General features: G+C 39.7%; 1 protein-coding gene across 5 annotated transcripts in view; it reads right to left on the reverse strand.

Annotated features, from left to right (window-relative positions):
• Nucleotides 1–16292, reverse strand: part of MYO1B (myosin IB) — a 107575-nt gene that overhangs the window by 38728 nt on the left and 52555 nt on the right. For all 5 annotated transcript variants that reach the window (XM_063162493.1, XM_063162492.1, XM_063162495.1 and 2 more), the window contains 8 exons: nt 14905–14951; nt 12197–12260; nt 4436–4534; nt 3946–4049; nt 2919–3066; nt 2133–2251; nt 1759–1845; nt 1369–1434 (listed from right to left, as the gene is read on the reverse strand). In XM_063162493.1, the coding sequence (XP_063018563.1) occupies nt 1369–1434; nt 1759–1845; nt 2133–2251; nt 2919–3066; nt 3946–4049; nt 4436–4534; nt 12197–12260; nt 14905–14951 (734 nt within the window). The remainder of the gene's footprint in view (nt 1–1368; nt 1435–1758; nt 1846–2132; nt 2252–2918; nt 3067–3945; nt 4050–4435; nt 4535–12196; nt 12261–14904; nt 14952–16292) is intronic.

Genomic DNA, 16292 nt, shown 5'->3' on the forward strand with positions numbered 1-16292 from the left:
AGCTTTTGAGTTTGCAGCTTTTTAGAAAGCCACACTGTAATTCAGCATGACAGGTAAGCGCAAAGACTTGGTTTTGTTTTTTTTAAATTTTTCTCCCGCACTCAGCCACTTACTTATGACCTTCTAAGATGCTGAGTGCAGAAAAGATGAAAATTCCAGGCGAGAAACAGCCTCATCTCTGGAGCACCATGCCACAAACACAATCCCCCAGCTGGCTCGTGTGCTGGTGCACCCTCCTGTGTCCCACCTCCCTGCGCCACGCACAGGGCAGCCAGAGGAAACAGCCCTGCCTGAGGATGCCAGCAGCACCACCCCAGTGCCAGCCTCCCAAAAGCTCCTCTGGGAGCAGCTCCCAAGAGATCTGGCACCAGGATCCCCGTTCAGCCCCCTGACCTGGGGCACTGCACTTTCACAGGTGTGTTCTTGTGTCTAATGCAAACAACACAGCCCCGCTCAGCAAGCCCTTGAGGCAGCTCTCAGCTTTCCTCTTCCTCTTCAGAGGAACTCTGATTTGCACACAGTTGGATGTTTTGCTTCTGAAATGAAACTCACACCACCCTCACATGAGGAATTATTCCCATTTTCCACACAGCTTCAACACCCTCCCCAGATTTCTAAGAGGGATGTAGGGAAGTGGGTCGGGATTTTTTCTACTGATTTTTTTCTCCTCAGACGAGTTTCTAGTTTAAACACACATAGATTTCAAGCAAGATCTATAAATCTCCTAACAAAAACTGTCAGAACAAGATTTATGGAAAATGCCCTGTCCCTCGTGCTCTCTAACCCAATTAAAAACTCCTCATTGATTGTTTTGTTTCAAAATATCACCAGTCTAAAAATAGTATTGTAAACAAACAGCAGTGAGCCACAGATCTTTAGCTTGGATTAGGTACAGAGTATTTACCTAAGTGAATTGAGATGAAATGCAATATAAATCCTTGTTTAATTTTGACAGGAAAAAAAATGTATAGTTTTTGTTGGGTGGTTGGTTTTTGGTTTTTTTTTATCCCTCTCAGGATACACAGCTTGTTCAAAGACATCCACAAAATGCCTCAGGGCAGAAATGACAGTGCCAGAGTTTCTCCTATGCTCAGAATGTATGTCGCAACAAAATATATTTAGTTTATCCATCATAAATATTTATTTATCTATGGTGTAAAAACACAAGTATAACTTTCATAACTTTTTCTTTCAATTGCCAGACACGCTAAGACATCTCTCTTTGGCTTATGTTTCTAGTGGGTTCTTTTGGTCAGGCATGAAACAATTGAGTCAAATTACATATATTCATATTTGAATTCATGAACAACTCTGTTAAGCTTTAATAACAGCTTTTTCACTAAATGGTTACCATTATAAAGGTCTTACCTCAAAAATTTCGAAGCCATAAATGTCCAGCACCCCCATTACCTTCTTTCTCACTTTTGTTTGTGCCTTAAAGAAAAACAAACACTGAGTCAGTCATCTGTACACTGCATACTTGGGATTCAAGAAAATGAATGCATCTCATAAGCAGGCTGTCAAATACTGTAAAACTAAAATGTTACATATGGTTTCCCAAAATACACTTAATGTGAATATTTTTACAAGCTTAAGAACAGAGCAGAGAGCAATTTGTCAAGCTGTGATAAGGTTATTTGTGTGTAACAGTGTACAGCCAGGAGAAATGAAATTGGCAAATACAGTTTTACTGTCCACTTTAATTTGAAGGATTCCTATTGATTTCTTTTTCTTTTTACAAGCACAAAGCAACAATACCTTAATGCTCTCATTGATCCTGGTAACAAGCCAGGAGAACAGGCGACTGTACAAATTCTTAGCCAGAGCATCCCGGGCATAATAAGCCTAAAGAGAAGAAATAAGAAAAATGTTATAAATGCTGGGCTTAACCAAACATCCTCCTGCTGCTGAGGGGTCCCTAAAGGTGCTATTAATGAGTAAAGCCAGCACAGGGAGCATCTCTTAACATTTAGAAACCACTGAGCAAAAAACACACATAATTATGCCTGCGATTTATTCAGTGCAGCCTTTCAGCTGTAGTTTTTATTGGGGTAGCTATGATTTAATCATGCAGAATAAAACTGCCATTTAAAAAGATCTTTTGATCTTTTTAAACCAGGAGCTCTTTTTACCTGAGCCACGTTTAGTGTTGTTGAAACTTTCTCCTGTTTGGCCTCAACAGTCCGGAAGCTGAAAGCTCTCTCCAATACAGACTGGTCTATACCTGTCAGCTCACAGATTTCCTTCAGTTCTAGCAAGAAAAAGCAAAGTGTAAATACAATCAATCCTTCCTATTACTGCTTTCCCTTCCCCAAAACGACCAGCTTTTAAGAAGTGTGGTATTTTCCCAAAATGCTCTTCAACAGAATTGTTCCCCATTCACACTCTCTCCCCATCGTCCTGCCAAGCAAAGGTTTTAAAAATATTCACAGTGCAAGGAAACAGAGCAACTGGTTTTAAAAGCACTTTCTTATCCATTTATTTTTGAGAAAAAAAAACTTTCTCTCCATTTATAGCAGACTACTTTTCATAATGCAAAACTTTCAGATGAAAATGAACTTTCAAAATACATCAGCTGCAAAAATATCACCAAATGAATCTGACACCAAAGGTAGAGATACTGCAAAAGAACAAAAATCCTCCACTGCAGAAAAAACAAGCAGCTACATAAAGGCACGGAACCATTTAACATTTCAGAATAAAGTGCTAATAAAGTGGGGGAAAAGGAGAAAATAATTTTTGGCATTTCAAACAGAATGATTGAAATTGCACAGAATGCAGCCCATAGCTGCCTGAGGGTGAGCTCTGGAAACAATCTAATTCACATGTAAGGATATTGTATGTCTGCAGAAACAACAAAATTAATAATGACTTCAGACAAATTAGTGGCTTTCTTCCCATCACTAATCTCATCTTACCATTTTTATCTTTGATTTTACTTTCATCTAGCCCATTTGCACGAGATTCAGGCTTAAATTCGATATTTCCCAATTTCAGAACGGCTGCCACCACTTCAAAAACCGACTGTGTTTCATGATCCATGAACCCAACAATCTGCATTGCATTCTGGAAAGGGGATAAATAAAATTATGAGATAAAAGCATTTACATTTAAACAGATCATACTTGAAAAATTCACCATTTATCTGCAAAATTACAAATGGTTTATGAACACTTCTGCTACTAAAAGTGCCTGGTATAATTTCAATGCTAAGATGAGTAAGTTTTTTAATACACAAGAAGCATGAAAATGGAGCTGGCATTCAGTCCAGTCCACTTCTAGGACTCATTCAAAATTTGGGTTTCTGAAACACTGTACTTTTTTTAGCCACTTAATTTAGTTTGTGACCCAACCCAATTTTTCCCAGTCAGATGAACAGGTCCACCTGTCTTCTCAGACCTGTCACTTTTAGAATCCATATCTGCACACACTGGTTAACAAGGTCCTGTATTCATCTTGTCCCTGAGTACAACCAAGCAAAAACAGGACAGCAAATCATCTGGAGAATCATCCCAGTCCTCTTTTCTTTCAACCTGGTCAGCATCACCCAGTTCCTGAGGCACTGCTGTCCTAAGCCTCTACAAAATATAACTTTTCCCAGGATCTGAACAAGGCATCTGAGTTTCCCCTCTCCCCTTTCTTTTGTTTTCTTTTTGTTTGTTTCTTTTTAGTTTGGGGCGAGTTTTGTTTGGTTTTTTTTTTTATTTTTTTAATTCTTTTTTTTGGTTTTTTTTTTTTTTTTTCCTTTTTGTATTCCCCTAAGAATTCTCCAGAAGCTTGATCCCATTTCCCAGCTGTATCCATGTTTCCCTGTGCAAACACGCTCTATCCCAGCATGAAGAGTGCCAGCACTCAGAGAAGGTGTCCCTCCCAGCCCAGCCCTGCAGGGACAGAGAGATCAAGGGCTCTAGGAGCCCTGCACAGCCAGCCCCTGCTCCTTCTCACCCTGACTGTTCTGAAGTTTGCAGCATCATCCACCCCATTCACTCTGGCCGAATCAAGGCCCAGGTAGTTGTATCTGCTGAAGTCCCTCTCCAGCTTGAGCTTGCCTAATAAATCAAATAAAAGCATCATTAGTAATAGCATTCTTGTTCGTAGCAATTTAATCACAGAATCAGCGCTGTCAGGAATAGGTTGTTGTTATTGGATTTTCTTCAAGGATCTTTTAATTATTAGCCTTCTGAATAAGAACATGCTTTCAAATTTGTTTACAATACATTGCTAAGCCAGCAATTCTGACTAATTCAGTAATTCTGACTCATGTATCTGGATAATATCAAAGCATATGTGGACTTCACATATTACCAATGATACTACTACCAATTATTTGAAAAACAAATCAATATCACATTTCCCACAAAAGATGATGTGATGGAATAGCATGTTAAATACAAAGAAAACTCACATGTGAACAAGGCACAAGGACAACACTTACAGAGAAACTCTTCTGATGCACCAGACAGGATCTGGTAGAAAATGTGGAAGTTTCTTTCACCCCTTGGCTGCTTCACGACACGAGACTTCTCTAGCAGATCTAAACAAATAAACCAACAAAAATCTCACAGGTCAGGGACAGACGCTGGAGAAACCCCTTTAAAATTAATATAACCCTCCATCATTTTCTACTTCATTGCTTTATATCAACCATCAGCAATCCAGAAGAATGTCAGTATGAACCTTATCATAGCATATCATGGATATCAAATATTTCTTTGAGTTAGGGGCAAGCCCAGTGCTCTGGTAAAGGCTCAGTCTGTGAGCTGCAGAGAGAATTCAGGTCAGGGAGGCAATGGGCAAAAGACGTTAACTGATTTACAGTACCACCACAAAATTAGGATTTGGTGAGGATGACTCTGTGGGTGAAAGTTTGAAGTGGCAAAATGTTACCAGTGCATGAAAGATGGGTAAATGAAAAGGAGAGACCAAATAAAGAAAGCACTTAAACGGAATAATCATGCAGCACTTTGTGATCCTCAGGTGTATCAGACTATGAAATAATTCCCAGTGGGGCTGACAGAAGCTCCATCCTGATATACTCAAAGTGAAATGGAAAAGCAGCACTTTGGGAAGCATCACTGCACTGATGGAGCAGCTGGACAGGAAGGCTGCTCTCAGTGACAGACACATTTCACACCAGGGCAGGAATCCTGGCAGGCAGCATGAGCAGACTGACTTGTAACACCTTGCAACCACTGCAGCTCAACATCCTATGTGCCACAGAGGTGACAACTCAAAGGGTGTTCACACTGCACTGGAGGGCTGTGGTTCACAGCACAGGAGGAGGAAGAGGAATGCAGCAAGAGAACATCTGGACAGGCACCAGTGTGTCCTGCTGGTTCTGTACAAAACATATGGGTTTTCCTTCTTTTCTCACTAGCACAACTACATTTTTCCAGATAGCAAACATACAATTCCCATGTGTTTCTGTTAAGTTAGATATATTCGGTGACATGGAGACAGAGACATTCAGTGCCTCAGCAAAGGAGTTTCCCTGCACCTATAATGACACACCCCCACACCTCCTGGGACTGGGGGCTAAGTTCTCTCTAAGCCTGGGCAAGCAGAAAACCCCCAAAGGGAACTGTCACTGTCACTGTTCTGCACCCCATAATTGGCCAGTGGCAACAACGACAAAATTCAGACAGCATTATTAATTGTCTGACTGGCTAATACTAGGACAAATTTCAAGTATTTACAGGCTGTTCCCCCATCCAAGTGTTAATACTGGGCTGGGAAAGGCAAGGTGAGCAGCAGGCAGCTCGGAGCTGTGCTGGCTGTGAAGGTTCTCCAGGCAAGTGTTGGAACAGATCGCAGCCAAATTTAATCTCAAAAAAATAAACAACTTCAGCTCCCACAGTGGCTGCACACACTTCAGGAAATGGCTGTATTCTCAAAGGATATTGCAGCAATGTGGTTTGGCTTATTTGGGTTTAAAAATATTCTACCCATAAATTTTCTCAAATGCTGTCATAAAAGCCCAGCAACACATCCTGGCAAAATATTGTATGTAAGCCTCCTAATTACATGCATGCCTTCAGCAGATTTAAAAAACAGGTTCCTGAATGCATGTAAAATTAGTTTTGTTTAGGAGGATAACTGTTTTTTTCACCAGCTTATCTTATTCATGTATTTTTAGAAGCACCAAAGTTAACCAATTCACAATCAGTTTTCAAAAGGCCTAACATTCCATATTCTGTCAGCCCTCATAATTGAGGAAAAAAGCAGTCACTGTCATAAAATCAAGTATTTTCCTTAACAAAGCAGCTGCTGCCAATTCTTTTTCAAATCTTTGTTCATTGGGTTTTTTTTCCTTTTCTTTCTGTTCACATGCAGACTGAAAACAGACTTGTAGGACAGATCCAGACCATCTGCCAACTTCTTCAGAAAACTTCTTCCCTCTGTTTGCCCTAATTAGCATTTTAATAAATCAACCACATACATTTTCCTTGATGCGACCCCTGCACTGCCAGTAACTTTTGTGTTAACTCCCACCCAATTGCCAGCTCTGTGGATCAAACACTCCAAAGAGAGAAGACAGAGCTGCACCTCCGACTGTTGCACGTGGCCCCTGGGTGATGGTGTTGACAGTGGAATGTGCGGACAGATGGTGCTCATCTATGTGAAAATCCACAGAAGCAAAAACCCCCAAAACTCTCTCTACATTGCATTTTGTTACATGGTCTATGTGAATTATGTGTAGGGATGATGCAGAATTATCAGGAGAGCACATACAGAACTCACACATTTGCATATACACACACACATATGGTGCGTTTATGGGTTATTTCTGCATTATCTAACAGTGCTTCTGCTTCAACAGGAATGTGTAACTTGTTGCATGCACCAAAGCAAAAAAAAAAAAAAAAAAAATTAAAATTTAAAAATTAATTTGCCTTGGAAAAGTTTAACTTTGGAAACATATTTGTATGAATACCCATCAATTCAGATGACTCAAAATCCAGCTACAGGCCTCAGGTTCTGAAGATTTTTTTGTTATTCCTAGATATCACTGATTAAATGCAAGAGATCTGTGTAAGCACCCTGCTAAACATTTTTACTTAAAAGAAAGAAAGAAAAAATATTCTGAATACTTCTGCAAACTCTAATGCACAACTTCATACACTTCTTTTTGGTTACTTGACCCATGAACTCAAGTGATGCAGAAAAATTTAGGGTATTTGTATTTCTCTAAATATACTAGAAATCAAATCAACATTCAAAAAAGGAGCAAGTAAACAGTAAAACCAAAAAATGACACTACCTTGGTACATCCTAAATCATCCAGGTGACATTTATTTTAGTCATTGTCTCTTCAGCTGGCCATGACAAGGAGCCTTTTAGCTGCTCAGCTGAAGTTACAGAACTTGTTCTAGTCACAGCAGCTTATTTCTACAGCCACATTATTTTTTCTTTTCCTACCTTGATTATCTAGCATTCATCAAAAATGCCACTGATTAAAAAGTTCCTCATGAACTTTTCCCTATTATTCCCACCAAGTTCATAGTAATGTTCTCTTGGATAAACTGATCCATAATTGTGTCAGTCAGAAACTACTAAATGGGCAGCATGTGCACTGACAATGACTGCATCATTTTAAGTGTTAAATCCTCTTTGCTCAAGTGATGAATGCTGTTAAAAATGAGCTAATCAAAATGTTTAACATCCTTTGCAGCTTGTTTTCTCAAACTCTTCCTAGTTTAGGCAAAGCCATTGCCTAAACGGTGGCAAATGTGCTGAGAGGGAGACCAAGGGAGATGTTGCAACAAGTGAAGATTTAAAACAAAAAGAAAATCAACAAGAATGGATATCTCTTCCCAAAATGTCTAATTGTCCAGTTTCTGCAATATTTCCCTGAGTAAAGGAGCTTTCCACCAGGAATCACATAACAGCTAGGTTCTAGATTGCTTAGTAAGTGGGTAATTACTTCTGACTTTTAAAATGAACAAACAAGTAAAAAATAATAAGTTGCAAAGTTATCACTTTGCTAACTTTAAAAAAGTTGTTGCCTTAAACAAACATCATAGATTTCCTTCATGCTGTTCTTGGAAAAGACGACAAAAAGGGCCCTTTCTTAATCTCTTGTTATCCGGACTCTAAAGACATTTTGCTGGTTAAAAATGGCATTTCCAGACCAGGCAGTGCAAATCCTTTACGTCACAATCTGCACCAATGTTGTCTCCTAGTTAATCATTATATCACTGAAGGGCTTAGGCATATTAGGAAAGATCACTGAATGCTAAAAGCCAGGTATTTTTCAGCAGGAAATTCCACATGAAACACGAAAATTTAAGACTTGCAAAAACTCCGGGAAAGATATTGTAAGATCCATGCTTTTCAAAAGGCCTAAACTATTGTGAAAGTGAAACATTTTGAGCTGTACTGTGCAAAACCCCTTCAGCCATCAAATTTAGTGTACACAAAACCAGTCGCAAAACTAATGAACCAAGTGTGCACGTAAACACTTCCTTCAGTACAAAACAGATGCAGCATCTGTGGACAGTCATACTTCAGAGCTGAAAAAAAATATTGCAATTAGCACCTATTATTTCAAAACCAAACATACCTATTTTTATATATGTCTTATTGTGTAATTAGAGGTGGAAGAGAAACTACCATTCTCCTCTCTCTCATCTTCACTAACAAAGTAGTTATAATAAATGAAAAACTAAGAATAATATTGACCTTTTCTGTAATTTATTTCCACAATGTTACACCTAGCTGAAAGCAACACTCCAACACTGCCTTTACTGATAAGTGCTGTGGAAAAAATGCCGAGTGCATAAGTGCTGGCAAGACTGTCCACTGCAACAGCAGTGATTATAAACAGGAATAAGCAGGAAGGCAGAAAGAGCAGATACACCTCAGAGAGAGAAAATGTAAATGTAAAAAAACATTTAAAGCAGCAACACACCTTTAAGCAGGGACTGATGTTTGCTGCTGAACAGTCCCAGGTGGCACCACAGCAAGGGTTTTGGGTTTAGCAATGCCCAAGGAGCAGTCTGGAATTCCTAACCCCATGCACATGAAACAGGTCACCTGTGGAAGGATGGGCTGGCTGGCAGCTGGCACCAGGACTGGGCACCTTCCATGGGCTCCAGCATCTCCCACCCATTAGGAAAACGAGCTGGGATCTTCACAGAAAGAGCTAACAAAAAGCCAGGACTAACAATTCGGGCTTACAGCACACCTCAGTCAGCCTTCTACACCCTCCCACTCACCCACTGGTGGTGGATCAAACAAATGCAACACTTACTGCCTTGTAGTCCAAGGGGGAAACAATTCCTGACTGAAGTAAAATACCTAAAGTTGGCATAAACCACATTAATTTCAAGTTTTCCATTCCCAATTTCTTTTCATGACTCTTCACAATGATGTAACAGTAAATCAATTTCCTTGGAAACCAGCACGGTTGGAAGATCTGAGCTGCCATACATGAAATGAGACTGCACAGATTTCACACTGTTCAAACACAGCATTATCTTCACTTCGGGTACATACCAACCCTGAATTTAGAGATGCCACCAATCCCTTCCATTTCATTATTTCCATTCTGATTTCACTCAGAAGATTCACCCTTCTGCTCATGGCACATTAAATGTTTTGGATCTGTCAGCTGGACGTTCCCCCTGGCTGCAAACTGGACAGGGCAGACCAGCAGTGTGCTCTGGCATGATAATTCCACCCTCTAACTCCATCCTGAGAAAGGTTCCTCCCAGGTTAACCCCTCTCATTAAGGAGCAGGAGCTCATTGAAGGAGAATGGCCCCAGGTCACAGCAGCATCACCCACTCCTTGAAGGCTCACACAAACAGTGACCAGCCTTCCACAGAGCTCCACAGCATTCCAGAGCAGGCCAGAACAGGCCATTCCAAGAGAGACCTTTCAGCCCAATGGGTCTCTGCTTTTCCACACCAGTCTGATAAAATCAGTAGCTTATCTTGGTTACCATCCTTGCCACCAAAACAACCTAGGTGTTTGCTGTGTCTGCTCCGAGCCACTCACACCATGAAATACATCTTCAGGCTGTGCCACACAAAGCCCACTACCTTAAGTGATGTTTGGAAATTAGGCTGGCCAGAAACAACTCCTAAAGTTTAAATAAAGCATTATAATGTCATCTTCACATCATATTAATACCAAACCAACAGACGGTCAGAAATCAAAGAATATTTATGAATATTTTCATAATCATACTTTCCCTTTTAAGGATAGGAAACTTCAGCACTACTTGACTTCAAGCCTAATGAATTATGAAGACAAATCCTGATTTTGACTTAAACCAGAGTAAATTCTGAGGGGTGTAAAAGAATGTAGGTCCCCAATATCTTCAGAATGATGATGCCTCACAGAAAAAGAAGTTTTTGTGTTGCAATGCGATGCTGCAGATGTGTGGAAAAGATCTAAGGCAGCACAACCAACTTGCTTTGAAAATGCAGAGAATTTTAAACATCTTTAAAAGAGAGATGGATGGACTAGCAAATTTTGCAAACACTTAGTCAAAGATGAGCTGTATTAACATGCTGCTACAGGAACTCAGTATTTGCCTGTGACATACCCTGCCAAGGATGAGGCATTTAATAGTTCAACAAGTAACATCTTTTCCTCAGCAGGGCTTGCTTACACATCAGGTCTTTATTCTTACATTGAAATTAATCTCCTTGCTATTAGATAATTATTACATGTGACAAGACAGAAAGAATGCCTAAAACAGGCATATTTTAGATGGATCCAAAAATATGTCTGCCCTTTGATACATATGTCATCACATCACTACAATTACATGTAATATTATAATTACACCATGCAGAGATTTATGGGGCAGATAAACTACAGAGCAACTATTTGGATTGCCTTTTGAAATGACACAATATTTTAATTACATGACTCAGTGCAGTACTTTCAAAGACATGCTGTTAAATGTCCACTCTTACAAAGGAGGGCTCATTTTTATGTATATATTTTGAATGTGAAATAAAAAGAAACAAATAACAGCCTTTTAGAACCCTCTTGCTCCCATTTAATTATTATGAATATATCATGTCTGGCCTCTAATTTTGTTAACTGCCAAATGTCAAAGCTAATAGATAGCCATAAACACTTATATAGTGACTGATTTGAGTTTCAAGATCTACCCTGTCACAAAAATTAGGCTCTTCAGGCACAGTTCCAAAAGGTGATCTGGTTGAGAAAAAATGTGTGCCCTCTGAAAAATGCCAAAACCTACATTTATGTGCAAAATTCCTCACGGTGTTTTTAAAATGTTTATGTTATATATGGAGAGTACAGTTCACCTTGGGTGAGTCTCATTATTTCACAACCAGCAAAATGCCAGTGGTGTCAAAAGTCACATCTTTAGAAGCAGCAATGAATTTGGCTGCGTGGAATGAGAGGTCAAGGCTGGGTCAGTGACACCTAGTATAGTCACTCACTGCCCTCTTCCTCCCCTTTTAAAAATAAGAAAACCAAACAAATATGGCTTTATATAGCACTGGGGAGGAATTTATTTTAAAAGCTGCACTTAAACCCTCAAAAGAAAAGCAAGTCAAAGCATTCTGGGCTGCCATTCAGTCCTCAGCCTTTTTCTTCCCAACAGAGAGCTGGTCAGAATTTCTGAATTGCTACAGGTGTCATAAAACAAGCTCCAAGGCCACCTTTGCCTCCCCAAACTCAACAGCTGTACATCCTCTCTCATTACAAACCTTTTCCTACACTTTTGAGGTGTATAAATTTGTACAGACAGCTTTGGTTCCAAGTAAACACACTCGTCTCATGGTGATCTCCAGCACACTCTCTATCACCCTTGCAAATTACAGGATCTGCCATAAATACATGACCCACCAAACCTAGTAACACATCTGATTCCAGGGATTCAAAAATAAAAAAGCCCCTCAGATATCCATATGCATCTGCCACTAGCTTCAAAGACAATATACAGACTCACACATCACTCAGTACCTTTGAAACAATGCAGTAAATTCAATATTCATCCTTACCTCTTCAAGTCTGTTTTCACTTCCTCTAAGGTACATTATTCAGTACCTTACAACAGCAATAAAATTAAAAAGCAGAATTCATCACATGATGGAGAGAGATTCTATTAGACTAACACTGGTGATCTTTTCAATAATTTAACCATCTTCCTTTCCATACAAAACAATTTAATCTGTGAATAAAGTAATACCAAAAGTAATACTCACAGTTGCTTATAACTCCCCCAAGTGGGTCACCCTTGAAATCAAACTCAATATCCATGTATTTTCCCTGTGAAAGGAAGAGATTTTAAGATTATAATTTCTGTTTAAGAAAAACAGAAGTTCAAGACATTAAGTTAGTCGGTTCAAAGGTTAGAAGAGCGATCTGAATCTCCTGTCAGATTTTTGCAAAAGAGAAAATTATCAAAGTCTTCTAAGACGTTATCACAGCCAGGGACTTCTTTGGAAACAGCTTTAGTCAGGTCTGTAAAGCAACCCAGTGACTTGTTTGGTTCCCAAGGTTCTGTGAAGAAAACGCACATTGTACCAACTTCCACCGGAGTGCCAAGAACACCAAACAATCCCTGCAGCCATTTAGGCAGGGCCACGCTTATTTACTGAAGGGATGCAAGAAGAAATTACGACGCAGGAAGAAATGATCTTGCAGGAAGAAATGATCTTCTTTTCTCCCTGGGAGCCGTGTGAGTGCGAAGCGCGGCGGCTGAAGGAGAGCCGCGAGCCTGGCCCCAGGCAGGGGCTGGCAGCGATCGCGGGGCGCCTGTCCCCGAGTGAGCGTGTGCCTGCCTTGTACAAGTGATGGATCTTTCCCACTGAACTCTTTCCCCTGGAACTTGGGAGACCAGAGGCAACAATTAACGGGCTGTCACCACACGAGCCTTTTCAATCCCGCCGCGTTTCCTTGACTCCTGCCTGACTTTTCCACATCACAGAAGATCGCTGCGGTCTTTGGATCGTTTTAATTTATTTGACAAGTGCTTAATGTAGTAACAGCCACATTTAACAGTGACAAAACGGACAGACTGTGCAGAAAAGGCAACAGCAGTGCTGCTCGCCTTGGCAAGGGAGTTTATAAAGATAAAAGCTGCTGGTAGTGATTCAGCCAAATTCCACCCTCTGGCACACACTCAGCAGAGGACATTGCTCACTGTGAGGAGGGTGAGGCACTTGAAATGGGCTGCCCAGAGAAGCAGGCCAGGCTGGACAGGGCTCTGAGCAGCCTGGTCCAGTGGAAGGTGTCCCTGCCCATGGCAGGGGGTTGGAATGAGATGGTCTTTAAGGTCCCTTCCAACCCAAACTTAAGATTCTGGGACAAAAACAATCCATTGAAAAGCCTTGCATTTATATTTCCTTTTCATTGCATTCATTGGGCTTTGTTTTTTTTTCATTTTACTTTTTATTACAGAACATAAAAAGCCAAGCACTTTACACTGACCTACTCCAAGAATCTTACTAATTTACTGGGTATTTCATCAAGATTGACTTGACTCTACTTAAATGCTATTTTATTTCCTACACTGTATTGTTCAAGGTTAATTCTGAGCTGATTCGAATTTCAGAGAGAAAGAAAGTAAACCAGATAATTAAATTTTCATTTCCCAAGGACTGGGACAGCTGGGTGTTTCCAAAAGTATTTTTAGCTCAGTGCTTATAAGCGAGGACTTGAAAGGCAAAATAGTTGTTAGTTCCACTTTGTCCTGGAAAGACTTATGGGCTGTCTGCTCATTATTTCTGCGGTGTCATGTCTGATAATTGCAGTCTTCCTAGCCTTTCTATTTAAAAAAAAAATTTAAAATCCCTACAGGTTCTCCAAATTTTGGCACTGCCCTTGTGATGAAGACTCCTTGCTCTGTTCACAATCAGAGGCAATGAGCTGCAGAAGGAGCCTTCACAGCCATGTGGAACATCATCAGCTCTTGAGAATTAGAAGGGAAGGGGAGAAAATCTCCCAAGCGGAAAGAAAAAGCCGCTCTCCAATCTCACAATGTCCAGAACTTCCATCCATTTTCTTTAATTCACAACACAGCATTCTCCCAGTGTATCGATTTTCCTTCTCTTGTCAGCTTCGCACATCTCACAATATTGCTTTTCTGGACACAAGCGAGCAAGTGACAGAGTTGTATTCAGCTTTCTGATTTTAGCAGGAGAAACTCTGATAAGTACTCACACTTCTGAACCTCTCAACTCTAGCATCAACTTTTCTGGTTTTTCAACTGTCAGTTTTGGTAATTTCTCATTCCATTCCGTGCCCAAAAAAGGTTGAACTCAACCAGTTGGTTACAAAGAATTTAAGCAAAAAAACAACATTACAAATATTCATATTAAAAACTAAAGTTGCAAACACATTTTGAAATGTTATAGAAAACAAATGGGAACCTAAACTAGTCATTTTAACCCCCAAAAATATACATATGAATGGAAAACAAGATCACATGGAAATATCTACTTGCTAAGCAGACCAGTTGCAGGACACATGGTCTCTGACACTAAAGCCACCAGTGCCAGAAAATTAAAGAACCCAGCTGCTCTGTAATTATGTTTTCATCCAGTCACAGGCTGCCACATCCTAATTTTGTTTTTCTTTTTTAGCCTCTGCTTTGATATTCAATTGAGCTCTATGCCCATATCAGAAACCAACAAGATTTCTGGCCAGGAGGTGAAACATCTTTGAAGAGGCATCACTAACAGTGCCCTACTAACACACTGGGGAAGGAGAACATGCTCCTGTGTACAAATTAAATACTGACTGTTGCTGTAGGTGTTCACCTTCTTCAAACAGTCTCCAGACAGCTACAAGAAAGTCCCCAAAATTATTCCTTCCCTCTTTATGGATGCCTTGATGGTTGATATATGGTAAAACAGAAATACCCAAAAGCAAAGCACGCTCCTTCAAAAGGACTGAAGGAAATACTTACAAATCTAGAGGAGTTGTCATTCCGCATAGTTTTGGCATTTCCAAAAGCTGGAGAAAGAGAGAAAACAAATACAACAAGCAAATCTATCAGTAAAAAGAAATATTTAAATGCTAAAATATCTAGGCCTGCTTGTATATTTAAAGGAATTACAGACTTCTGAGAAACAATGTCCTGCTCATTGTATGGGCATCAGTCCCTGGGGACAGAGTGTGCCAGACATGATCACAAATACCAAAAATCTGCAGAAGTCCAAAGAGGTTTTGTCTCAACACCTTCCTTGTTTAAAAAAGCTAAAGAAAAATATACAAGAGGAAATGGTTCCAAAACAAAACTGTACCCATATTAAGTATATATCTTTGGGGTTTGAATCAACAAATTTATAACTTTATTATCCAAATAACTTTAAATAGACGGAATACTTCTTCTTCATTTCAGAGAAAAATGAATCCTAGGTCCCAGAATACATTAAAAGCTGGAGGCCAGAAGTCAGGAAATTACAGAATGACACTTAAAAATTGTTTGCATAGGACAGTTTAATCAGTGCTTTGAAATGGATTTATTTACACCATATCAACTCATTAATCCTACCTCAAGCTGAATACTATTGAGCTGAAATCAGTTCACAATGGAAATTTGTCTTCAGCCTGACCTAAACTAGCTTTCTGATTAGTTTAGTTTAAATTTCTTTAGCTCAAGTTTAATGACAATGGAAATTCTCTGAGAAAGGACTGCCCAGGGTGACATTCAGATGGACAGCCACCATCTCAGAGCATGGGCAGGACAAGAACTCAGGCAGGAGGACAACTCAAGCTCTCAAACTCCCACATTGTCCAAGCACATGGAGCCAAGCAGGAGTGTCCCCTCCATCATTAGGTACAGCACTCCTGCTTCCAACAAGAGACTTTATTTATCCCAGTATTTATTTACACAGCATATATATACTCGAAGATCAAGTCAAGTCAACGTTTTTTGGACAGAAATAAAGACATGCCTTAAGGCTTCCACACACTTGCATGAGTAGACTTATTCTTGACCAAAGAACTAGAGCCAAAATGAAAAGTTTGTTGATCCTAAAGGCCAGGATAAGTGAAAGAATTGTTTTTAAATCTTTATGCCCTGCAATAAATCATCTTTTCAACAACCAAATCTCTGAGCTGCATTTTCTTAAACACTGTGCTGAACAGTAAAGTCATTTATAACTGCATGGAGCCAAGCACAAATGTTCCATTATAAAGCATGAGGCACATTCCTTGGTTTTCCCTAAAGTTCATTGTTTCTAAAAGTTAATTTACAGTAGCAACTGTAGTTTAATAAAAATAATCCCATAAGATAAATTATGCATATGTAACATTTATGTCATTTTCTTGCACTGCAGTTTGACTGAAACA

The sequence above is a fragment of the Melospiza melodia genome, chromosome 8 (assembly GCF_035770615.1).
Source record: "Melospiza melodia melodia isolate bMelMel2 chromosome 8, bMelMel2.pri, whole genome shotgun sequence".
Classification (NCBI taxonomy): Eukaryota; Metazoa; Chordata; class Aves; order Passeriformes; family Passerellidae; genus Melospiza; species Melospiza melodia.